The sequence below is a fragment of the Leopardus geoffroyi genome, chromosome E2 (genome assembly GCF_018350155.1).
Source record: "Leopardus geoffroyi isolate Oge1 chromosome E2, O.geoffroyi_Oge1_pat1.0, whole genome shotgun sequence".
NCBI classification, from domain to species: Eukaryota; Metazoa; Chordata; class Mammalia; order Carnivora; family Felidae; genus Leopardus; species Leopardus geoffroyi.
The window spans coordinates 4,738,219-4,764,442 of NC_059335.1; the positions used below are offsets into that span (position 1 = coordinate 4,738,219).

Consider the following 26,224-nt stretch of genomic DNA (forward strand, 5'->3'; position numbering starts at 1 on the left):
ATCCAGACATGGTCATTTTTTTTGGAACAAAAGAGGGAGCTCTGGGATGTGAAGAGAAAGAGGACTGTAGCCTCACCCCTAGGTTGCTGGGCATGAATGAAAAAGATGACAAAGGTGAAATGTAAACAGGGTGAAGCTAGACCTTAAAATGTAGTTGGAGTAGCTCTCCTTGAATGGAAATTAGTGGAAATTAGTTTGAGAAGCCTAGTATTATGTCTGTCCCTCTCATGGCAGGACATCAGCTATCCAACACATCATGCTCTTACATTCTCTAAGGATTCTTTCTTCAGTTCCAGTGATGGTCCATCATCTCCACAGTGAGTGCCAGGAGACTCCCCTTGGAGCTTGAGGGTCTCCAAAGTCTGAGAGCTTCTCCATTGTGTTGAAGAGCCTGGGGAATTCTCCATATTTCTGAGACATTCTATCCTAAGCCATTGCCAATTTCTGTTTTGCCTCCTGTGAGACGGGTGTCAGGGTAGTGGTGGACATACTGTGTTTGGTGCCCAAATCGCAGGAACACTGGGGACAGGGATCACGTGATTTCTGGTTTATGCTTTCCAATGCTACTGGGGCTTTAATTCTTTTCTTAAATTTTTATGTTAGTTTATTTTTGAGCGCGCGCGAGAGAGAGAGGGAGGCAGAGTCATTGTGGGGGAGGGGCAGAGAGAGAGGGGCACAGAATCAGAAGCAGGCTCCAGGCTCTGAGCTGTCACCACAGAGCCTGATGTGGGGTTCAGACTCACAGATCATGAGATCATGACCTGAGCTGAAGTAGGATGCTCAACCAACTGAGCCAGCCAGGCACCCCACTGAGGCTTTCATCTTCATCGTACAACACTGAGATTGAGTACTTTCATCAGATAAAAAAGCACTTTCTAAAATGAGAAAATCTCATCCTCTGTTTCACTTCAGAAGTTCATTTTTCTTATGAACGATAAGAAATTTCCACTCTCTGTGTTCCATTCCTCAATGGTGAACTAACTTGTCTGTGTATTCTAGCATTCCTACCAATATTAATGCCACCAGAGAACTAGAACATTGAGAACTTAGAACGCACAGCCTGTAATGAAGTCTCAGTGGTTACATTATTTCTTAGTAACTTCATCATTTTCAACTTTTTTTCTTGTATAATAGCAAATTCCTGTGTCTTTGTCATAAACGTTTTCACTTTCTGAGGGTTCTTCATGAGATTCATTTCTGATTCATTAGATCAAAATTCTGACATGGCATGCACCTCATGAGGTATGAGGTAGATAATCTGGGTTGACCTGTTGGTCCTGCAGAGTTTTCCTGATATCATTTAGTTAAGTGTTCCCTCTTCTTCCTCCAGGAGTCTAAGATGATCACTTGAATTGTTTGCCATGCTTTATTGGCTTGATATTTGAATAAAATGGATATTTTCATGTTGGCATGTAGACACTGATTACATATTTGTTCTGGACGTTTATTTCACAGCTGTCATATGTGTCCTTTGAAGAATGTTAGGCACTTGATCCCAATGTGACCCATTACAGGATCCTTATTTCCTGTGTGCTCTATGCTGGATCCCTCCACTAGAAGGTGGATATATCTTCTCTGTTATCATTAAGTATCTTTACAGGAAGATGTACATAATCATCTCATTTATTCTGGAAGCTTCCTCCTTCACTTCACTTTGTTTGTTGTCTGATTTGGAAAATGAAGGATTTCTTTTATGTGTGCTGTAGGAATTGCTGTTTGAAGTAGAGATTGTGAATCAGGGCTCAGTCCTGTAAATTTCCATTGTATTCTGCCTGTGTGACCCATAGATACTCTTCCTTATCTCTTTTCTGTTGCTCCAGAAAAAGAAAATATGCATCATATATGTTCAAATGCCTTCAAATTGTAAAATGTAATCCAGCACAAAAGAGAATTGAGACCTAGACTTTCAATGCTATAAAAGACTCAAAAACAATACCTATTTCTATTTGTGAGTGTGTATGTTTGTGGTGTTAGCAAGTCACAAAACCCTTCTCCCCCAATAGATGTATAACCTTTAGTCATTGAAAACATTTCTTAGTTTTAAGGAGAGTAAACATTTTATTCTATCACTTTTATTCTTTTGTATTCAATTTGTAATATTCGTATTTTGTGTGGTATCCTCACTTTTTGCTTTATGTTACTCAGTTTTGTGGTTTTATCATATTTGCGTTACCATTGTCATGTTGAAACTTTCTGTGAACCTTCTTATAGGATTATCTCTGTATAATGGTTGGTGTGTTTCTCTTAGATGAATTAAGTCAGATAATCTGGATAGAGACACATACTATACTATTACGGCAATTTTGCCACATATTCTTTTGAAAGATGAAAAACAATACTATTGTTCTCATAAGTTACTGGGATCGGTGGGTGAATTTATGCACAACTGTTAGAATGGTCTGTACTGTGTAGTAAGTGTTCAAGGAGAATGCTTGTTTCTGTTCATGATATGAGGAGTAGTAATTTCCTCATTATTCTTCAAGTTCAAAGTCCTCCGTGATTTCTTCTTTTTTTTTTTTTTTGTTTCTTCTTGGAATATAGAAGTGTGGCTCTTGAAGTGAGGATGTTGGCATGAGTTTTAGGCTTGTGAGAAATGTAGAAACTCAGGCCCCACCTAAAAATCCAAATCAGAATGTGAATTTTAAGAAGATGCTCTGTTTGTTTTCATACACATTGACATTGAAGTGCACGTGTAGGTCACCATCACTTTTTCATTATTCTATGTCTCTGTTTTCTTCTGTAGTACATTATTTTGATAAGTGATTTTATAGTATGTTGTAAATCAGGAAGTGTGGTGCCACCAGAGTACTCTATGTTTCAAGATTATTGTGGGTATATATTATCCTGCAATACCCATGTGAATGTTCCATTTGGTTGTGATCTTTCTGCCAAAAATGTCATTGGGAATTTGATGGAGGTCGCAAGAAATCAGTAGATCACTTAGAGTGTACTGACAGTTGGATAATTTTAAGTATTCCAATGTAAGAACATGGATGTGTTTTCACTTCTTTCGATTCTTCACAATATTTTATAGTTTTCATTTCACTAGTTTTGACCTCTAGCATTATTTTAAGTCTTAAGAAGTTTATTCTTTGTGAAAATAATGTAACTGTAATTATATTTTGGGGGGAATTGTTCTTTGTTGTGTATAAAGAATGAATTTTTGTGTGTTGGGTTTGTAATCTCCAATTTTATAAAATTTGTGTGAGTTTTAATAAGTTTTTCAAAATGAGGAATCTTCAGGGGCACTTGGGTGACTTCGTTGGTGGAGTGTCTGACTGTTGATTTTGGCTCAGATCATGATCCCAAGGTCGTGGAATCAAGCCCTGTCTCAGACTTCACACCGCACGTAGCTTGCTTGAGAGTCTCGGCCTCCTTGTGCCCCTCTCCCTAGTTGCACAAACTCTCTTTCTCCAATAAAATAATTAAAAATAAAAAAAAAATAGAGATTCTTCAGAGAAAAAGAAAATAGTATCGTGACAGACTAGGAGTACCCTACCCTCATCACATCCCACACACACATCTAGATAACCACCAAGCCATCCTAAGTATCCCAAAAAGCAACCTTAAGACTGACAGAGGAACTACTCAGCTAATGAGAGAGAAGAGGCACATCGAAGATTGTAGGAAGTATAGAGATTTGGTTGGGAGAGCAACAGATTATAGTGCTGCTGAAAGCAGGAGCTGTGGTTGTGGAGTAAGGTAGGAGAGTGGAGCCCAAAGGAGAATGCACAAGGAGAACATTTCCCTAGTGTCATTGTCTTGGAAAATGAGAAGGCCTTCATTTTGTGTGTTCTTGCAAACAGTGTGGCTTCAAGCCTTGAGTTTTCAAGATCAGCAAACTTGGCTGAGAAAGATCCTAGAGGGCACTGCACTGCTCCTGAACAGAAAGTAGGCCCACAACCTGAGGTAGACAGCATGGAAACAGCAATGTGAAGAGTACTTGGGGCACACATGAGTGAGATTATTTGATATCCTAGGGGCCCTTCAATGAGGTGCATGATGGGAACAAATGAGCTGGCTGGTTCTATTTCCTTCCCATCCTCCTCAGCAGGAACACAGAGCACCCTGAGAGAAAGGGCACAGCGGGGACACTGGCTGTCTGCCTGGCTTACAACAAGCCCCAAGCCCCTATCCTCTGGTGGGACTGCCCTTCTCTGTCAAGCCTGACTCAATCCCAGCTAGGCTGTCCCCTCCCCAAGAGATTTCCTTAAGCTGTTTCCTACACCTCATGTGACCACACAGTTCTATAGGGCCTCAGTTCTGGTGGAGGTGATGTCAGGTCTCATCTCACAAGCAGCCCACAGCATAACTAGTTAAAATTCAGTCCATTGAGGACAGGGTCCAAACCCTGGAAAGGAGAGCCTCGGCAGACCACTGGCCAGAATGATAGAGCAGGAGACATAACTGGATGCTTTAACATACAGAGGGTGCCAGAGACTTAGACAAAATGCCAAGATGGAAGATTTTATCCATAATGAAAGAACAAGTTATGGCCACAGCCAGAGTTCTAAATGAAACCTTTGTCAGTAACATTCTCAATAGTAAACTGAAGGAACTACATTATGGATACTCACTGGGCTTGTAAAAGACAACAGCAGTGAGGCTCTTAACACAGAGACAAGAGGCTCAACAAAGGATGAGAGATGCAGAATGCAATAAATGAGATGAGAAACACATTGATTCAATGAACAGCAGGTTGGGGGAATTAGAGCAGCAAATTAGTGACCTTGAAAACAAAATAATGGAAAACAGTGAAGCTTAAGGTGGAGAGAGTGACAGACAGACAGAGAGAGGAGACTTAGGCAACATGTAATAGACTTAGGAAATCAGGGGCTCCATCAAAAGTGATAACATTTATATTACAGGGGTCACAGAAGAAGACGAGAAAGGGGGTTAGAGAAGTTATTTCAGGGAATAATAGCAGAAAGCATCCCTAATCAGTTGAAGGAAACAGACCTGCAGACTCAGGAGGCACAGAACTCCATTGAAATCACCAAAAGGAGGCCAGCACCAAGACATCTTGTAATCAAGTTTGCAAACGATGAGGAGAATGACAAAATCTTAAAAGCAGCAACGTGGGAGAAGTATTTCACCTACCATGAACAAACCATAAGGCCAGCTCAAGATTTCTCAATAGAAACTTGGCAAGCCTGATGGGAGGACAAGGTAGTTTCAAAATGCTGAATGGGGAAAGTACGCAGCTAGGAATACTGTATCCAGGAAGACTATCATCCAGTCTAAAGGGGAGAGAAAGCGATTCCTAGTCAAACAGAAACTAAAGGAGTTTGTGGCCACTGGAAAAGCCCTCCAAGACATGTTCAAGGATAGTCTTGAAATGCAGAGGAGTCAAAGGGGCTCAGACTCACAAAGTGTCAGATCAGGAGCCACTTGAAAACCAAGAGTCAGACAATTAACCGACTGAGCCAACCAAGCGCCCCCAATTTGGTCTCCTTTTATGTATTTTTTTCTTGCCTAATTGTGAAGAGTCCCAGTACTGTGTGGAATGAAAGTGGGAGAGTGACTTCATTACCTTGTTTCTGATCCTATAGGAGGAGCTTTTGGTCTCTGCATTGATTATGTTAGGTTTCAGATTTCACACATAGATGATCTTTATTAGGTTGAGTAAGTTTCCTTTGGTTTCTCCTTTATTGAGTATCTTTAATCGTGAAATGGTGTCCAATATGCTCACCTCCTGTCCTGTATCAAATTGAGATTATCCTCTCTTTGTGATCTTTAGTCTGTAATGTGCAGTCCTAACTCGATAGTTTGCCATATGGTGAAACACCCTTGAATTTCAGGAAGAATTCCCAGTTGATTATGTTGTAAAATGGTAAAATGTGATTTTGATTCAGTTTGTTTTTTGTTTATTTGTTTTGAGAGGGAGAAGGAGGAAGAGGAGAATGGGAGGGGCAGAGAGTGAGGAGGAAAGAGGATCCCAAGCAGGTTTCGCAGTCTGCAATGAGCTGGACATGGGGCCTGATCTCCAGAGATCATGACGTGAGCTGAAGTCAAGAGTTGGGTGCTTAACTGACTTAGGCACCTAGGCTCCCCTATTTGCTTATTTTTATGGTGGACTTTGCATGAATATTCCCCACAGATAGTAATTCATATTCTTGTATACTTGTTGCATCTTCCTTTGGCTTTGATAACCTGTTAATGCTCATATGATCAAGTGGTTTCATAATCTCCCTTTTCTTCCCTCCCTGGAAATGTTTGGGGAGATTTCTAGTACGTTGTCATGTGTGTCTATGAATGATCCTGTGAATTCATGTGGCACAGGACTTCCTTGTTGGGAGTCTATTTATTACAGTTTTAATATACTTAGTAGTTGTAGATCTGTTGACTTTATTCTTTTTTTCTTTTTTTTTTGAGTGTGAGATTGTCAGTGAGTGGGGGAGCAGGCAGAGGGAGAGAGAGAGAAAGAGAGAGAGAGAGAGAATCTTAAGCAGGCTTCTTGCTTAGGGCAGAGCCTGATATGGGGGTCCATCACATGACCCTAAGATCATGACCTGAGTCAAAATCAAGAGTTGGACACTCAACCAATTAAGCCACCCAGGTTTCCCTTTCATCATGTTCTTTAATCCATGATGATGTCAGGTAGGTTATACCTTTTTTGAAATAGGTACTTTTATTTTTTTTTTTTGGATACATATTTGTTAGCATGTTATTATCCTTTTTCCCAATTATAATTACTTTTATTTCTATGATATCACATGTACTGTGTCTTGTTTTATTTCTTCACTTCTGATTTTAGGTGAACTTCAATTTTTCATCCTTAGTTGATGGTGGTATAGGTCTGTAAAATTTTTGGGTTATTTGTAAAAACAAACTCGTCCTGTTGTTTTATTCCTACTTTTTCTATATCGTATTTTCATCATTTCTGTTTGAGTTTTAAATTAAATGTCCTTCTAAATTTTGGCTCATAAAGTATTTCCTGATTCTTTGTGGCACAGGAATGTGATTTGTGCTACACCATTAAACAACTACAGGATGATCTATTAGCCTATGTCTTCAACACGTTGTATGTAAGTTTCTGTGTCAAGGAAGAATGAATTCCCGATGAATCCTTCTCAACCATCTTCCTGACATTCTCTGACTGATTTGAAGGTTGTATATTAGAAGTTGTCAGTACCTTCATGTGAGAGTAGTAATTGGAATGATGTTCCTTTTTTTGTTATTTGCTATCTTTCAGCTATATCTTCACATGGCACCCAGAACCTCCTGCCAAAACCATGCATAGAAACCTCTTCACAAAATGTGTCACTGGGTACAGGGAAACATCATGCCTTTGAGAATTTACACTTAATGATAAACTGGGACAGTAGTAGAAAGAATGAAGTGCATCAGAAATTTCATGAAGGACATGGTCCATTTGAGAGGACTGCCCATAACAAGAACTTCACGGCCACAATCAGTGAAGGACATAAAATATCTTGGAAAACCGCCCTTTTTACATCCACTATTTGTGCAAAGCAGTGTGCATCCGTAAGCAGAAGTTCCAATCAAACATGCAAACATACATATTTGTGCAACGAAAATTTGGAACATTTGGAAAGTTACCTCGTCCACGCTGAAAACAATGCTTTGAACCATTGTGAAAGTGGGATTGGATTGACCTTTCAGTCAAATAGTTCTAAAACTCAAAGATTCAAAAATGAAGATGAAAGGCCTAGGACATCTCAATTTGGGAGGTGCTTCACTGAGGAGGTGACCCTACAACATTACCAGTGCATTTTCAGTGGAGATACACTGGCTCAATACAGTGGATCTGAGACACAGTCTAACCAGGGATCCCATGTTATCAAATGTCTGAGGACTCCTCTGCAAGAAAACCATTTTGAATCTAATAAAGATGAGGAAGTCTTTTACCCAAACTCCAAATGTACCAATAGTAAGAGTACACAGAGGGGAGAAATTACTTCTAAATATGATGAATGCGGGAAAGCACTGAAGCAGTCCTTCAATATTGCTGATCATGAAAGGATTCATGTGGGGGAGAACCCATACACAGGTAACGAATCTGGAAACATGTTTAGTCAATCATTAAGTCTAAATACCTGTAAGACAAGTGGTACTGGAGAGAAAAGGTACATTTGCAAGGACTGTGGCAAAACCTTTGACAGGCACTCAACACTATCTCAACATCAGCAAACACATACTGCAAAGAAAATTGACAAATGTGAAGAAGGTGGTCAAACCATTAAGGATGGGTCATCACTTCACGCACACAGTCAAATCCACACTGCACAGAAACCTTACAAATGTCAAGAATGTGGCAAGGCCTTTAACCAGCAATCATCCCTTACTCAGCATCACAGAATCCACACTGGAGAGAAACCTCACAAATGTCAAGAATGTGGCAAGGTCTTTAGCCAGCAATCATCCCTTAGTCAACATCACAGAACGCATACTGGAGAGAAACCTCACAAATGTCAAGAATGTGGTAAGTCCTTTAAATGGCACTCATACCTTAATCAACATCACAGAATTCATACTGGAGAGAAACCTTACCAATGTCAAGAATGTGGCAAGGCCTTTAGCCAGCAATCATCCCTTACTCAGCATCACAGAATGCATACTGGAGAGAAACCTTACAAATGTCAAGAATGTGGCAAGGCCTTTAGCCGGCAGTCATCCCTGAGTAAGCATCATAGAGTGCATACTGGAGAGAAACCTTACCAATGTCAAGAATGTGGCAAGGTCTTTAGCCAGCAATCGTGCCTTAGACAGCATCACAGAATGCATACTGGAGAGAAACCTCACAAATGTCAAGAGTGTGGCAAGGCCTTTAGCCAGCAATCATCCCTTATTCAACATCATAGAATGCATACTGGACAGAAACCTTACCAATGTCAAGAATGTGGAAAAGCCTTTACCCGTTCCTCACTACTCACTCAACATCACAGAATTCATACTGGAGAGAAACCTCACAAATGTCAAGACTGTGGCAAGGCCTTTAGTGAATACTCAACCCTGACTCGGCATCACAGAATCCATACTGGGGAGAAACCTTACCAATGTCAAGAATGTGGCAAGTCCTTTATCCAAAACTCACACCTTAGTAAACATCACAGAACTCATACTGGAGAAAAAACCTTACAAATGTCAAATGTGGCTAGGCCTTTAAGGTGTATTCACAGTTTACTTGACATGAGAGAATTCATGCCAGAGAGAAACCATACAAATGTCAAGAATGTGGCAAGGCCTTGAGTGAATACTCAATCCTTACTCGACATCACAGAATTCATACCGGACAGAAATCTTACCAATGTAACAAATGCAGCAAAACCTTGTTTTCTGTTCTAGCCTTATTCTGCATCACAGAATCCATACTGGAGGGAAAGCTTACCAATGTCAAGAATGTGGCAAGGCCTTTAGGTTGCAGTCACCCTTATTGACCATCACAGAATTCATACTGGAGAGAAAGCTTACCATATAAGGCATGTGGCAAGGCCTTTACCAAACACTCAAAACTTACTCGACATGACAAAATTCATACTTGAGAGATCCTTACCAATGCAACGAATGTGCAAAAGGTTTTAATCACCAACCACCCTTTATTCAATATCACACAAATCATCTTGGAGCAAACGTTTAAGACTGAGAGAACTTCTTTTTATTTTAAAAAATTTTTTTCTTAGAATGAGTAGGAGGGAGCAGAGAGAGAGACACGCAGTATCAAAAGTAGGTTCCAGGCTTCAAGCTGTCGGCACAGATAGCTCGGAGCCTGAGACAGTGTTCAAACCTACAAGTCGCGATATCATGACCTGAGGTGAAGTTGGATGCTTCACCGACTGAGCTACCCAGGAGCCCCAAGACTGTGAGAGAACTTTTAAGGACTGCTCAATGCTACTCCACATCACAGAATCCACATTGAAGATTAATGATACACAAGTAAACTATGTGGCAAGAGTTTAACCAATGCTGATCCCTGATTTCTTGTCAGAGAATGTGTTATAGAGATGATTTTACACATAGAAAGAATCTGGAAAGCCCTTTAATGGTGCTTAAGCCTCATTCCACACCACCAACTTCATACTTGAGAGAAACTTTATAATTGTAGAGAACGTGGTGAAACGTTTCACATGGCTGAAGCCTTACTCACCATCACATTGTTCATACATAGGAGGAACATTGCAAATGTGATGAATGTGGCAAACCCCTAGGTGGAAGTCCTAGCTTATTCAACATCATAGTTCCCATATCAGAGGAAATCTCTAAAATGTAAAGAGAATGACAAAGCTTTCATCTGGAATTCAATGTTTATTCAATATCTCCAAATGCATGTTGAGTTGAAACCATACAAACCTAATGCATGAGGAAAGCCCTTCTTCATAAATATGCCATTTGGAAAACAGCAGAGAGTACCAAAAGGAAAGTAAGTTGAAAGAAGTATTTAAAAATATATTTAACTGAACATAACATGTCAACACGTGTCACAGGATTCACAGCAGAAAGCAATAAGTCAGTGTGTTCAGACATTACATCAAAATACTTATTATAAGGAATAATACAAAGTTAAACATTTAGATAATGTATATGCTATTACGCTTTAAATGATAAAAGGGATGGAGTTTTGCATAGGTATAATCTCAATATTTTTACATTAACCTTATTTAAGATTTGTTACTAGTAAACATTAATATACTTCTTATTCTCAAATCACTTCAGAAAATTCATTTACTCCTAGTGGGTGTTTGAATGTATGTGGCTGAGTGTTGCTACATCAGTGATATGAGTTCCCTTCTTTCTTAGGTGGGACTCATACATATGTAATTTTCCATGGAAGGTGAAGGAGAAGAGTTGAATAAAATCTATATGGAGATACTTTCTGTGCCTCTAACCTTGTTGTAATTATCATGAAAGAGGTGTTCAGGACACCGTTGTCCATTTATTTCAACTAAAAGTGTGTATTACAAATAACATGTTGTACTAATTAGTCTTTAAGGAAAAAGAGGGTCAGTCCACTGAAAAACGTGAAGCAGCTTCATGATAGCAATAGCTACAAGTACAGAATATCGACTGATATGATTGAAAGGAAGAAATCTTCACAGATATCAGAAAGAGTATAGCAAAACCTTCCTAAAACGGCTAGGATTTTACATTCACATTTTTGAAGAGTCAACTCAGGCCTGGAATAAGTTCAGTAGGCAAAATTAAGCTGTACATAACTTAAAATAGACTGTCATGTCTTCTGAATCCTCATGGTAACCACTGAGCAAAACTGGTAATTGATACCCAAAAGAAAAAGAGGAAAGAATCAGGGTTTACTATTCTTGAGACTCATCAGATCACAAAGGTAAAGAGAAAATGGATAAGGATGGGAGGAAGAATTCTAAAGTAGCAAGAATACCATGAAAAGAATGACAACAGAAACTCCTTGCCTGTATCAATACTTCCTTTAAATATAAAGGGATTAAATTCCCCAATCAAAAGATAGACATTGGCTGAATGGAAAGGAATCCAAGATTCAGTGCTATGCTGCCTTCATGAGACTCACATCAGCTCTCAGAACACACTCAGCCTGAAAGGGCAGATATTCAAAACGATATTGCATACAATCAGAAACCAAAAGAAATGGGGTAGCTATGCTTCAGACAAAATAGTCTTGAGTGCAAGGACTATAATAAGACATGGCAAAGGTCAGTATTAAACAAAGGGGTCAGTTTGTGCAGGGTTTTTAGTTAATGTTTGGCATTTAGTTTTGTTTGGCAGAAGGCAATAAAGTTTGCTCCCGTTTTGGTTTTGGAGGACAATAATAGTATGGTTTTTTAACTCATGTACTGACCACATTGAAAAGAAACACCTTTTCCCATAAGTGTTGGTGGTGTTTGTGCAGATGCCTGAATTGTAGTTTGTGTAATGTTTCTGAACATCTGTATCTTATGACTCCTCGAAATGGCTACTTGATTTTCAAAAACCGATTGCTCTGTTTAGAGGGTTGCGGGGGAAAAAAAAAGAAGGCTAAATGACAAGTTGGAAAGGCTAATACTTCAAGATTTTGATGTGTGTGGGAAAATACTGTTGCAATGAAATCTTGGTAATTTACTGCAAAAGCAGCCAATAGTTGATCGAAACCAACTTGTACAGGCTAATACATCTTTCCCAGAGTATTCACTTTTTGAACATTGTACTATTATACCTTGCAATTATTTTCACTCACATATTATTTAATTTTCATTGTTATCTGCTCTTTTAAGCCATCAAGCAAGTTATCTTTTGTTTCAGGCAGGGTACCATAATACCTCACAGTAAGATTTCTGATATTTCTGGGCAGTTGTTTGTGTACATTTGCAATGATGGGTTTTTTATGGATCACTGTGTCAATATAGTGGATTTATTTAAGTTGAGTTCTTTCTGAAATGTGCATCTTCCCATAAGGTAACTCTGCATTTAATTTACTTTGTTCACACTTGGGTCACACTTTTTAGACTACCCTATATGTGACTAAAGTTTTTATACATTCTATGTCTATTTACTACATAGAAGACATTCACTCCTTTAATGTAGGAGAAAGATAGCTATCCCATGTACTTAGGATTTGTTTGTGTTGCATTACAGCTGTAGGTTTGTATATGTGTGTAGCATTTGTATTGACAAAACATTTAGTTGTGTGTTGCTTTTTGTTCCATGAGTTACATAATACTCTTATTGTGCATTGAATTGTTGTGTTGATTTGGCCACATTTGGGTACATACGCATCACTTTTTAAAATCATTTTCTTTTATAGAGATATAGTAAACGTTTATAGTTTTTTGAAATAAATATAAGCTGCTTTTGCTAAGAACAAAACTGAAAAAATAAAGGAGTCAATTCCACCAAAGGAAGGAACTTGTATAAATATTTATCCTCCCCCCCCCCCCCCCATAAAAGCAGCTATGTATGTATACAGCATGTATTAAGATGTGCAGGACTTCAGCACTGCACTTTCAATAATGGATTGAGTATTCAGACACAACATCGATATAGAAACATCAGACTTCAAGGACATTCAGCAGACGGACTTACAACATTGCATCCAACAGCAGCAGAAAACACATTCTTCACACATGCACATGGAACATTCTCCAGTATAGATTATATTGGCACACAAAACAAGTCTTAATAAATTTATGAGTGAAATCCTATCAAGCATCTTTTCAACCACAATGGCATGAAACTAGAGGTCAGGTAACAGGACAAAACTAGAAAACTCACAAATATGCAAAAACTAAGCAACATGCCCCATTATTCATAATAACCAAGACATGAAAATAACTTGTGTCCATAGTCAGTTGCGTAGATAATATGCTGCATATATACAATATTGACTGGCTAAAATGAGCAATGCTGCAGTGGTCTCTTATTCCAAGCACACTGAGGAATTACTGTCTCACAGTTCTGGAGGTTCTTAGAAGTCTGAAGGGAGCTGTTGGCAGCTCAAGAATTGAGTCTTTGTTCTTTCTAACTCCTGGGGACTGTCAGCTGTCCCTGGCCTGGCTTGGCTTGTGGATGTATCTCCATCATTGCCTTCATCATTACACCTTGTTCTGTGTGTGTCTTCATTTTTCTTTTCTTATAAGGATACCAGTCATTGGAGTAAAATTGACCCATATCTAGCATGACCTCAATTTAATGTAAAGACATCTGCCAAGAGCTTACTGCCAATAAAGGTACAATTACAGGTACTGAGGGTTAGCACTCAGGCATATTTATTTGACGCACACTATGTAACCCACACTAAGGCTAAAAGGCACTAGGTTGTGAAATATGACTGAGGGGTTAAGGTGCACTACTGGTTTTAGGTTGGGAGTGGAGTGTAGGCAGGGAGAGTAAGGCTGGGCTATATGTGCTGCAAGAATAAGAGGGTAAAAGAAGTCCTAGGAAGGAGGGGATAATGGATGACAAATTAATTGGTAAATGGAGTGAAGTGACAAGGTTCGGTAGAGAGCATAGAAACTTTTTGCCAGTGAAGGATTAAAGAAGATAGGGATGGAAGGGAGATAGTTGCCTGTGACTGGAGTACTGGGAGTATTCAGTGCTCCAACCAGAGAGAAAGAGTGGAAAGAAAAGATGATGCCTAGGAAACATCATGGGCACAGGGAGTTAGCATGGGTGGGTGGGGACCTTGAGAGCTGGGAGAACGGTGGGCATCAGGAGGCTAGAGGGCTCACGAGAAAGTCAGGAAGTGTAGGGTTGGGGATAATAAGTACAGGGTCATGAGGAAACTAAGGACTCCTGATAAATGTTAGCTGGCATACGAGAGCAGTGGACATAAAAGACACAAGAAGTGGGCTGACTTATTGGAATGGGGAAGGAAGAAAGAATGGAGAATGTAGTATTTAGGGGCCGTGGAAGGGGAGGAAATTCGGGATGAGGGCTCTGGGATCACGTGAAACGTGCTTTGTTGGTATAAAGGTCTAAATACACCTGATGACATAGGGCTCGCTGCTGTCATGCAGAGCCAGCTTCGGATCCCTGCCACTCTCTCCTTTTGCCTCTCCCTTGCTCATGCTCTCCCAAAAGCAAACAAACATGTTATTTTATTTTTTAAAAGAGAAAGAAATACATGTGTTGGGGTTCCTCAGTAGGTGGAGTGTCCAACATCGACACAGGTTTTGATCTAACGGTTCATGGGTTTGAACCCTACATCAGGCTTGCTGCTGTCATGCTGAACTCACTTTAGATCCTCTGTGCCTCTCGCTTTCTTCCCCTCCTCTGCTCAAACTTTCTCAAAATTAAATAAACTTATACCAATTAAACGAAAGTTCACCTGAAGTTCTGAGAAGAGCAATGAAGAAGACTAGAAGTGTCATTTGCAGGGAAAGAGTCAGGTTTCATGGATATCTAGAGACTCCAGGAGTGGAGAGATTGAGGTCACAATGTGGGACACAGAGGAGAAGAGGGATGGAGCTGGGGGAGATGACAATTGCAGGGTCCCTTTGTACATCATGGATTCATTCTCATTAAGTCTCTGATTTGCACTTGATTCACAATTGTGAACGGTTTCTAAGTTCAGCCCACGAGACAAAAACCTTACTTCTATAAAACACCCAGTAATCCTTTCAACTGAATAGACAATAAAGGACCACAGTTGAAATCTTGAGTAAACAGTGAGACTCAACACTTTTTCTCTTCTTCGGACATAACAATGCACAAAGTGTGCCCATGGAGATCATGTGAAAACCATGGTAACAAAATGGATTCTGCCAACAACCTGAATGGTCTTGGAAGTGACTGCGCTTGTAGAGGTTCCCAAGTAGATCCAATGCCTCATGAACCTTGATTTTATTTTATATTTTTTTATTTTTATTTTTTTAATATATGAGATTTATTGTCAGATTGGTTTCCGTACAACACCCAGTGCTCATCCTAAAAGATGCCCTCTTCAATACCCATCACCCACCCTCCCCTCCCTCCCACCCCCCATCAACCCTCAGTTTTGAACCTTGATTTTAACATCAGAGTGCGCTCCACAGAAAGCTGAGCCAAGTCCACTGAATTTCAGACTTATTAACGACAGAATTATGTTTTTATAGTTCCTAAATGCATGCAATTGATTGTGGTAGTGGTACAACACAACTACACCTAGGCATGCCATTAATTGTAAAATGAAAATGATAAACTCATAAAATATTTGAATCAAGTAAAAATCTCCATTAATTACCTACATCAATAATAGATCGATCTTCAAACATAACAGTATGTCAGGTTGAGGTGGATCCTGCCTACTATGCAGTTTCACAGTGTATGTAAATTGCATTTGCAATTGTATAACACAAAGACACTAAAATAGTTTGCACTTGGTTCAATGTTTACATAAGTATTGTCACATCGACTTAATCCAATGCTTTCCTTAACCATGCTACATGAAGGTGACATTTTCACACAGGTAGAGATGGATCTACTGCAACACAGAAACACCTCATATCCCAAGGTAATTGTAAAGAAAACCTCCATGTGGAAACATTCTTTTTTATACAACTGCATGGTTGAATGTATCTGTCTTCTGTTATCACACACATCTTGAAATGTGGATGTTTGGTTTGTATATATGAATTAATATACTCTGTCAGCACAGAGCCCCAAGCAGCGCCCAAAGCCACCAACTGCTAAATCATGACTTGAGTCAAAGACAGATACTCAACTGACTGAGTCACTCAGACCCCCTTATCATACCAAGAGTTTTTGGGTGGTTCTGGGACATGGGATTGTTTGGTTTGTATATATGAATTAATCGGGTGGTTCTGGGACATGGGATTGTTGTACCATAAGAACCATTCTTATAATGGGTGGACGATTGCTAAATCACACTGGCAAATGGATTAAAAAACAAACAAACAAACAAACAAGGTGCCCTAGTGTTTCAGTCAGATGAAAAACTCATTGGAATTTGGAGCCCAGCTCATATTCCCAGGGTTGTGGGATCCAGCCGTGAGTTGGGCCCCACTCTGAGCATGGTGCCTGTTAAGACTTTTATCTATCCTCTGCCACTCTTCCCCTGCTTGCACTATCTCTCTCTCTCAAAAAAAAAAAAAAAAAGAAAGAAAACGAAAAAAGAAAAGAAAAACAAAAAAACACAATGACAGCAACAACAAAAAACATAAATCTGGTAGTATCCTACCAAATGTGTTTCCACTGTGAAGTAAATTAAATAGGGAAGCCATAACCTGAGGAGGCTCTAATGCCATGGCAGCCTCTGTAATGAAACCACAACTTAATTCTCAGTCATTGCACTTGAATGGAAAAAAATATATATAAGCAAATAATTGCAGTCAATTAGGACTCCCAAAAAGAAGGGAAATGCTTAAGATATATCCAATCAACCACTGCCCTTGCTTTGTCTCCACATGGTTTCTGTAAAAACCTTACTACCATTTCCTACAGATGGAGCATGTCTATCTATTTGCATACAAATAAGAAAGACAAATTAAATGGTCAAATTAAGTCTTGAAAATTGGAATGTACATCAGTTCATCTTTTAACCCTACACATTACCCCTTTTCATTTTGATCGCTTTCCCCACATGGCTTGAACACCTTGCCCACTTGAAACTTGGGCAGAAGACTCCGCGTGACACCTTTCCCAGCCTCTCACCATCCTCTTTGCACATGCACCTAGGACACCAGTGTGACTATGCCCTCCCTTGCCCAGATTTCACCCTTGGGTACCTCCTGCACAGAGTTTCCCCAACAAATGATGCACACACGCACAGAGGATGGGTGGCACCAATAGATCCTCCAGGGCCAAAACCTGCATTCATGTGCTCCTTTTCCCACCATCCCAGGTCTCCAGGCACTAGCCTTGAATCCCATCTCAACCAAGCCCACACACCTGAGTTCACATTTTTGATAAACTGACACCAGAGTCTATGTCCAGACCAGTCAGTCCTCCCTCTGAACAATGTTGTAACCACATCCAGAGTTTTTCTTCTTCTTCTTTTTAATGTTTATTTATTTTTGAGAGAGACAAAGACAGAGTGCACGTGGGTTAGGGGCAGAGAGACAAGGAGACACAGAATCCGAATCAGGCTCCAGACTCTGAGCTGTCAGCACAGAGCCCCAAGCAGCACCCAAAGCCACAAACTGCTAAATCATGACTTGAGTCAAAGATGGATACTCAACTGACTGAGTCACCCAGACCCCCTTATCATACCAAGAGTTTTTGATGCCCTCTCCCAATTCTGTCTTTCCTGTTGCCAAAACTTCCCACATGTGAACAGAGAGAATGCAGGTGAAGCCCTCCAGGACCCGGATGAGGCCCTTCCCGCAATGCACAGGACCACAGAGAAGGATGGGGAGTGGGATCTGGTTACCCAGCACCACACTGTGTAGTAGAAACTCATAAGCCAACCGTCAGTCCCACCTCTCCAGTGGAGCTTTTCACGTCCCCAGTTGCCGGTTTCATACTTCAGGCTTAATGTTGTGGGTACACAGCTCAGCTGCCCCAGAATATGAATTGGGAATAGTACCTCTGCCTACATGGGGCTTACAGACCCTAACAGAGACTTCTCCCTTCAGATTCTGTCAAAAATTACCTCTTACACCACAAAACTTTTCTCCACAGCTCCACTGCTAGTCTCTGATCCTCCCTTTTGAGAACAGAGTTCCTGACTTCTCTACCTGCTGGGCCACCCAAGTTGGCATTCATACTTTCCTGACATTCAGACTCACATAGAGGAGAGAAAGGACTTACAGTTTGGGGAGTCAGTTTCACCTTTCTGGTTCAAACTTTGCCCCCAAGTTAATATGTTGCATCTCATCTTCTGGTTCTGGGCTGTCCATTGACAGTCACACATTCAAATTGACCAAATACACAAATGCAAATGATTGACCCATCAAATTTTCCTCAGAGCCTCTATTGCAGCCTTCTTTACTATCTCTCACTCTGCTGTGTATACTTGTGCCCTCACCTCCAATATTATTCTTAATATTATTTTTAAGATAATGCAAAAGAAGAGAAACAATCTCTACTCCCAGGAAGGCTCACCCAGCCACCAAACTCTCCTCGATAAATGAACATATCATACTCCTTTCCCAGGTTTTGGAAGGAAGAACTCACATAAATAAGATTACCAACCCAAGGTAAAAAAAATTACCTTAAATTCAAAAACCTGCTTGCTTCTCAAAGAGAATATAAACTCACCCACAAATAGGTAAAGACAAGAATACCATATGACAGCCTACCCAGGATGAAACAACCTTTGACAAATTACCATGAAAAGAAACAAACAGGGTATGTCATATACCAAAAATGTACATTTAATATTGACACAACAAATACACATATAATGTTATTGACAATTGACATCTGACTGATTCCTATTTGGATTAAAACTGATACAGTCTTCTGGGTGCCTGGGTAACTCAGTTGGTTAAGCATCCCAAGTCAGCTCAGGTCATGATCTTAGAGTGTGTGCATTTCAGATCCACACCTGCATGCATGCTGAGAGCTCAGAGTCTGGATCCTGCTTTGGATTCTGTGTCTCCCTGTCTCTCTCAAAAGTAAATAAACAACAACAAAAAAAAAAACCCTACAGTTTCTTCAAAAGCACTCAGTTGAAAATTGTTATCCAAAAGCATAAAAAATAGTTGAAATCTAAAAATACAATTAATTAGTGTAGTGGCTACTATCATTAAAAAGGAAGGTTTATAGAGAGCAGTTGACAAAATATAGCATCCTTTCTTGATAAAAACCTTCAAGAAAGTAGGGATAAAAGGAACATACTTCAACAATCAGAGAGGCCATATATGAAAGGCCCGCAGATAACATCATCCTTACTGCAGAAAATCTGAGAGCTTTTCCCCTAAGGTCAGGAACACAACAGGGATGTCTACTCTCACCACTTGTTCAACATAGTACTGGAAGTCCCAGCCTCAGAAATCAGACCACAAAGAGAAATACAAGCCATCCAAATTGGCATGAAAGAAGTGCAACTATCACTCTTCACAGAAGACGTGATATTCTATGTAGAAACCCCCAAGACTCCACCAAAAAACTACTGGAACAGATGCATGAATTCATCAAAGTTGTAAGAAATAAGGTCAAAACACAGAAATCATTTGCATGACTATACACCAGTAATGAAGCAGCAGAAGAAGAAATTAAGAAATCACACAGACCAATTTATGCATAAGATGGAGAGGGTTTGAGAGGGAGAGAGAGAATCCTAAGCAGGCTCTGTGCTGCCAGTGCTGAGCCCAAGTGGGGCTCAAATGCATGAAACTGTGAGATCACGACCAGAAATGAAACCAAGACTCAGACTCTTAACTGACTGAGCCACCCAGCTGCCCCACAAAAGGTTAGCTTAAAATGACGGAGCCTATCAAAAAGTTACCTTTGAGAAGACTATGAAGGAAAATGTGAAATGTCTCTTGACTATGGTGCTTTCATTTTGGAGTGAGAGAAATAAAGCATCTGGCTGGAAGGACTCCCTTGGTAAAGAACTTTTTTAATTACTTGGTTGTTGTTTCATCATCAACTCATTTTCCTGAGGACTAGTCCTCTTCTGTTTATAGCAGGTTTAAGAATCTGAAATGTTTTCTCGTTCTGGTTCTCTCTGTGTGTTGTTTCAGTTTCTTCTTGGCTAGCAATGGGGAAGTGTTGCTGATCTAGCTCTCCTTGTGCAGCCTGTGAGGCTGCATGTTACACAATTGACTGGTGTTCAATTAAGACCCTTCTAAAAGAAAGATGATTTTCCTTTGTAATAGTCCATGGCCACAATACACTTTACAATCAGGAAAAGCAAAGATTGCAGGTCTGTGGCAGAAATGACTTTTCCTCTTAGAAACTTAACATTCTTCACAGTGTTTCCAACATAAATGCTTGATGCATTCTGTAGATGAGATTCTGACTGAATCCAAAGACAAAGGGTATTAGCTCCATCATTAGACGGGGGCAGAGTCAACACTCTGCCCGATAGCCCAATAGCCATCCCACAAGGATTCCCATTCACAACACAAATAATTTAGTTGCACTCTCGCAGGAACAAGAGACGAAAGAGCCCTTTAACATACATAACGCTGTGAATTTAGGCTGGCTAAGTCCAGAAAAAACCAAGACACAAAATACAATCCACCAACTCCAGAATGGTACCTCAGGGAACAAGATCATTCACAGGTGAAAATCCTTAAGTAGTGCTGAACATCTAATTCCACTAGGATTCAAAATAAACCATCACAATGGGGAAAAAGGATGAAGAACCACCTTCCAACAATCTGGTGGGACTCGTGTTTAACACACACGGAGGACATGTTTGCAAAAACCTAAATAAATAGAAAAGGATGCTAAGGATGATTTCAATGCTCAAGTGGCCTAAGTGAGGTCCCTTGAAATACTTAATCTGTGCACTCATGCAACCCACCTTCAGAGAGCCATCTAATCAGCTAGACAAATGGAGCTGGATACATATTTTGAGTGCTCCTTAGAAACTTTTAAGGAAAACACTGACAAGATAGTATCCACACAGGTATTAAATAAGGAATCTGCTGAAATAGTGACAAAAACTTTCCTCAAAAATATCAACCCCTGTGGAAGTAATTTCTACTGCCCCAACATCTTTTTATACGTGAAATGGAATGACAGGAAATGAGGCACTAAAGTCAAACTCTGTGTCAGAGAACAAGAATTCTTGTCTCCCCAAAGGTCCTTCTAGCTGGATGGGAAATCAAATGGACATGAGACAGATTGACAGGAGAAAATCAAATTTAATACACATATGTACAGGAAATCCACACAAACATGGAAATTCCAAAGACTGTCCAGCAACGTCAGGGCCAAATATCATGGTGAACTAAGGAAAAAGGGGTGGGGGCCTGAAGCTTCAGAGGAAAGCAATGCACTTCACAGGGCGATGAGAAGAGCACATTCTTGGTAATTAGATGTTTGTTCTACCTTACAGATGGGTCACTGAGATAACTTTGGCTCTGTTAATAACTCTTTTTCTGGGAAGACTCCCCAATTTAGACTCTTCTGGGTGGTTAAGGGGGAAAAGCTTCTCCTGAACCAGCAGGTTCTCAAGTACCTTCATGTCAAAGTATCTGCATGACAAAGTGGCCATCCTGGGGGTGAGGGGACTGGAAAGGCTGTCCTAAACCCCTTCCATTCCCCCATATGAAACTTCCCTGGAAGCTGCACATAGTAAAAGTTGACCTACATTGTTTCATGTCATTGATCCAGCATTTTAGTTCTGACGGCAGATGTGTTTAGTCAAACTCATTTTAGGAGGCCTTGATGCAGGTGCCTTTTCAAAGTTAGCCCTGTGGTTCATGTAATTTTATTCAATGAGGCATTTCTGTGAAAACCAAAGGAGACAACCATGCTTCATGATGACATCAACTCTTAAGCCAATTTCTGACTTCTCAGGGTAGCCAGAGGCACGGACGTCTAGATGTCAGACTTGAATCACCTTCAGATACAGTGAGGGCAAGTAGGAGCAACCCGAAGGATCTTCCTGGTCTATAGTTCGAATGCCTCTGGTAATCTTTTCAGTGGCCCATACAGCCACAGCACAAAGATTCTCTATACATGAGCTAATATGACGATTTCTTTCCATCAAGTACTTATATGAAGTTTCCAGAGCTTCAGGACAGAAGGCAGTTTTGTCCTCAAATGATTCCAAGACAGAAAAGTAGGAGAAAAATCAAAATGTTATTTTAGGAGGGTGGCAGGCTCATGGGTGGCCTAGTCCATTAAGTGTCCGAATCTTGATTTTGACTTGGATCATCACTGCACAGTTGCAGGGATTGAGCCAGCTTTGGGCTTTGCCCTGACTGACAGCAGGGAGACTGCTTGGGATTCTCCCTTTCGCTCTCTCTCTGCCCCTCCCTCACTTGTGCACCCTAACTCTCTCTCTCTAATTCAACACAGATTTAATAAAATGTTCTTCTCAGTATTTGTAGCCAGGCATTGGAGGACACAAGAAGAAATCAGGATCTGGTACAATTTATGATGAATACTATTAAAGTCTAAATCTACAAAGATGTGTTATTGAAACATTTTTGTCTATAATCATCCTCAGTTTACCAAGTAGAGCCAAGTTAACAGTAATTGGATTGCAAACTCAGTGTATTTGGAGAAAAAAACTTGACCTCCTTATTTATATAAGTGCAGCCACAATAGAGGTTTGACCGATAGATTCTTTAAAACCAGCTTTCCTGGAATTTTTCATAGGAAGTCACTACATTAAACTTTCAATAGCCTCTCAAGGGCAGAAACGAAGCCAAATACTTGCCATCAGGTTTTGCCTGCAACACTTATAGATTTGGGTGACTTCTCTATTCTTGAGGTCTCCAAAACATCCCAAGACTATTGAACCTATTAGGGAATAAAGTTCTTGATTCACCTGGGAATGCTTCCAGGGATTCTGTAAGCAAGGAATCATGCTCATACTTCCAAGGGGGCTTTATTGGGTCCACGAAGTCCACCAGAGATCCTTATAGCCGTCTCCTCATTTCTGAATCGATTTCAGATTTTCTCAGCTATGATATTCTAGTCAAAGTCTTGGTTACCTAACAGTGTTTCCAACTGCGTCTTGTCATACAGAGAAAAGATACTTATTGAAATTATGCAAACACATGTATTGGAATAAACATATAAGAATAGGCACCGAGAGTTTCTGAGATCTGGAAGAACCAGGTAGGGAGAAAAGATTAATGTTTCCATTTGTTTACCAAGTTATATTCTGTGCACTTGCTGAAGTCAGTTAACCTAAGAGGAAAAGGTTCCTCAATCAGTAAACAACAAAACACTTCCCAGAGGTTTTTCTTTAACTTCCAGGTAGTTAACATACAGTGTAACATTAGCTTCATGTGGACTATATACTGACTCAACAATTCCATACAACACCCAGGTCTCAACTCACAAGGGACCTCATTATTCCCCATCACTTATTTAACCCATCTGCCTACCCATCTCCACTCTGGTAACCATCAGTTTCCTGTCTATAGTTAAGTGTCTTTTTCTTGGTCTGCCTCTCCCTTTTGTTATTTTTCTTTCCCATTGCTCACTTGTTTTGTTTCCTGATTTCCACATGTGAGTGAAATCATATAGGATTTGTCTTTCTCTGACTCTTTTCAATTAGCCTAACACTCTGTAACACGACCCACTCATACAAAAGGCAAGATTTCGGGGGTGCTTGGGTGGCTCAGTTGGTTGAGCTTCAGACTTCAGCTCGGGTCATGGTTTTGCACTTCATGAGTTCAAGCCCCGTGTTGGGCTCTGTGCTAACAAACAGCTCAGAGCCTGGAACTTGCTTTGGATTCTGTCTCTCTCTCTCTCTCTCCCCCTCCTCTACTCATGTTCTCTGTCTCTCAAAAATAAACAAATGTTAAAAAATGGCAAGGTTTCATACCTTTTTATGCCTACTAACATTCACATACACATCAAATATTTGTTCATTTAGTCAGTGAACAGTTGTGCTAGACTGTTGGAATCAGAAAAGCTCACTGCTTGTCACTGCTGAACTGCTGCTCCAACAAATCTGGGCCATGGACAGAGCAAGAGTACAGGCCTATACTCATCATGGTGCTGACTGACGACAGGAAGGTCCCTCACAACAATGAATTGTCTTTCTTGAAAGGTCACCCATCTACACTGGATCTCACTTTCATTGGAGTTATATCCTGGGATATTAGTGCTTGAACAACCACAGCACATGTCCCGCTGATCCCATTACAGCATCTAGAAATCTTCATCTCCAAAATCTACTTGACATTTTAAAGCTACTTGACATTTTAAAGCTACGCCCAAAACATTTGCATCATCTAATACCCCTCCTCCATCCACTGCCTCTGATCTAGGCCTGGGCAAACCAGTAATCATTTTCATCTGACAGCTTCTGGGCCTCAGTAAGACAAAGGAATTCAGTGCAATCATGGAGACAAAGGAGGACATCCCCAATCTTCAGAAATCCACCACTTTTGCCAATTCCTTATCTCCATGACACTTATTCATCCAATGACACCAGCAAGAGCTGCCTAGACCCTGGGTGACTAAAGGGAACCACCTCCAGGTACTTCCCTGCATTGGAAAGAGTCCTTCACATTTTCTTTTCATAGGTCTTATCTTTCTCTCTGAGGATGATGGCTTCATCATGTTTTACTTATATTCCCACCCCTCATCCCAGCGCTACAGGTCTGAATATCCACGGCCTTAAATCTCTCTCATCTCAACTAAGCAGCTAGTGAGGACACTCTCACCACAACACAGGCACAGAAGAATGTTTGTGATGTCTACAAATCTGGCACCAAAAATGAACAAACATAGCACTGGAGATATGGAGACAAATGGAAAATAACACAAGTAGAAATTGTTTTTCTATATGCATTCTCAGTTGTGCAACCTGAGACAGGTGTTTCCTCCACACGTAGAATCCACTATGCTAATTCTTTACCTTGTATATTTTCTATGTCTCATCTGGGGCTACATTATCACTACTATTGGAATTTGTTTCTCCTACTTATGGAGTATCTATTACACACCCAGTACTAGCAGATGTCCATGTTTGCTTCATATGCACGTCAAAACAACACCCCCCCCCCCCTCCATGACGGGGGCACATAGCTGTCTTAGCTGTTACGGAGGCATGCTTTAGACCCCCTCCCTAAGCCCAGATTTCACCATTCAGACTAAAACACGTTTAAGCAAACTCTGTGCCTTCTGTAGGGGACACAGAGGGGAAAGCACTGGAAGAAATTAGACCCGGTTGCTCACAAAGGCAGATTAAAAACATCTTATCAAAAGTTACATTATCTTGTGAGTCTGTAGGGTGTTGTCTAGGGAATGTACTAGTGAGAGGGGCTGGTGTCAGTCAAGGCCCTGTAAAACTCCTGGCTAGGGGCACTTGGCTGGCTCAGTAGGTTAAGCATGTGGCTCTTGATTCCATAGTTAATGGGTCTGAAGCCTGTGTCTGGCTGTGGGCTGACAGCACAGCCTGCTTGGGATTCCCTCCCTACTACATTGCCCCTCCCATGCTTATACTCTCTGTCTTTCAGAATAAATAAATAAACTTAAAAACATATGTACTGGCTGTGCAAAATGAATGCCAAATAGGGTTTCATGGAGTACCTTAAGTAAAACGTCAACAGTAACCCTGTAGAATCTATGATATATCCATAATAATATCACAGTATTCACAAAGAGGAGAAAAATGGTATAATGGATAAATGAGGGGGAAAATAATGACACATTATGTAAATCCTAAGGCCGCGGACAAAACGGATTACTGGGCATGTTAGGCCTTTGTGTTAGGAAATGAGTTATAGATTCCATCAGTTACCTACAACCTTAAATACAAGATGATGGGCTAACATTGCTGGGGGGATCACAGTTCATTCACTACACATCCATGTTAACACATTAAAAACCATTATGTTTGGGGCGCCTGGGTGGCGCAGTCGGTTAAGCGTCCGACTTCAGCCAGGTCACGATCTCGCGGTCCGTGAGTTCGAGCCCCGCATCAGGCTCTGGGCTGATGGCTCAGAGCCTGGAGCCTGTTTCCGATTCTGTGTCTCCCTCTCTCTCTGCCCCTCCCCCGTTCATGCTCTGTCTCTCTCTGTCCCAAAAATAAATAAAAGTTGAAAAAAAAATTTAAAAAAAATAAATAAAAAATAAAAACCATTATGTTTTATTAATTAAAATATATTAAGTTCACACAGAACAATTTATGCATTTCAAATCCACTCGACTCAACAAATCGTTGTTCAAAATATAGAATACAAGTGCTAAAAAACCACTTATTTGT

General features: G+C 40.3%; 1 protein-coding gene across 4 annotated transcripts in view; it reads left to right on the forward strand.

The window, feature by feature from the left end:
• Positions 1–26,224, forward strand: part of LOC123578633 (zinc finger protein 345-like) — a 223,946-nt gene that overhangs the window by 130,116 nt on the left and 67,606 nt on the right. For 2 of the 4 annotated variants that reach the window (XM_045441634.1, XM_045441633.1), the window contains exon 3: positions 7,196–12,827. The exons of the other annotated variants lie outside the window; for them this stretch is intronic. In XM_045441634.1, coding sequence (XP_045297590.1) covers positions 7,196–9,213 — 2,018 coding nt within the window. In that variant the 3' untranslated portion in view covers positions 9,214–12,827. Of the gene's footprint in view, positions 1–7,195; positions 12,828–26,224 lie in introns of those variants that run through there. 4 annotated transcript variants of the gene reach the window in all.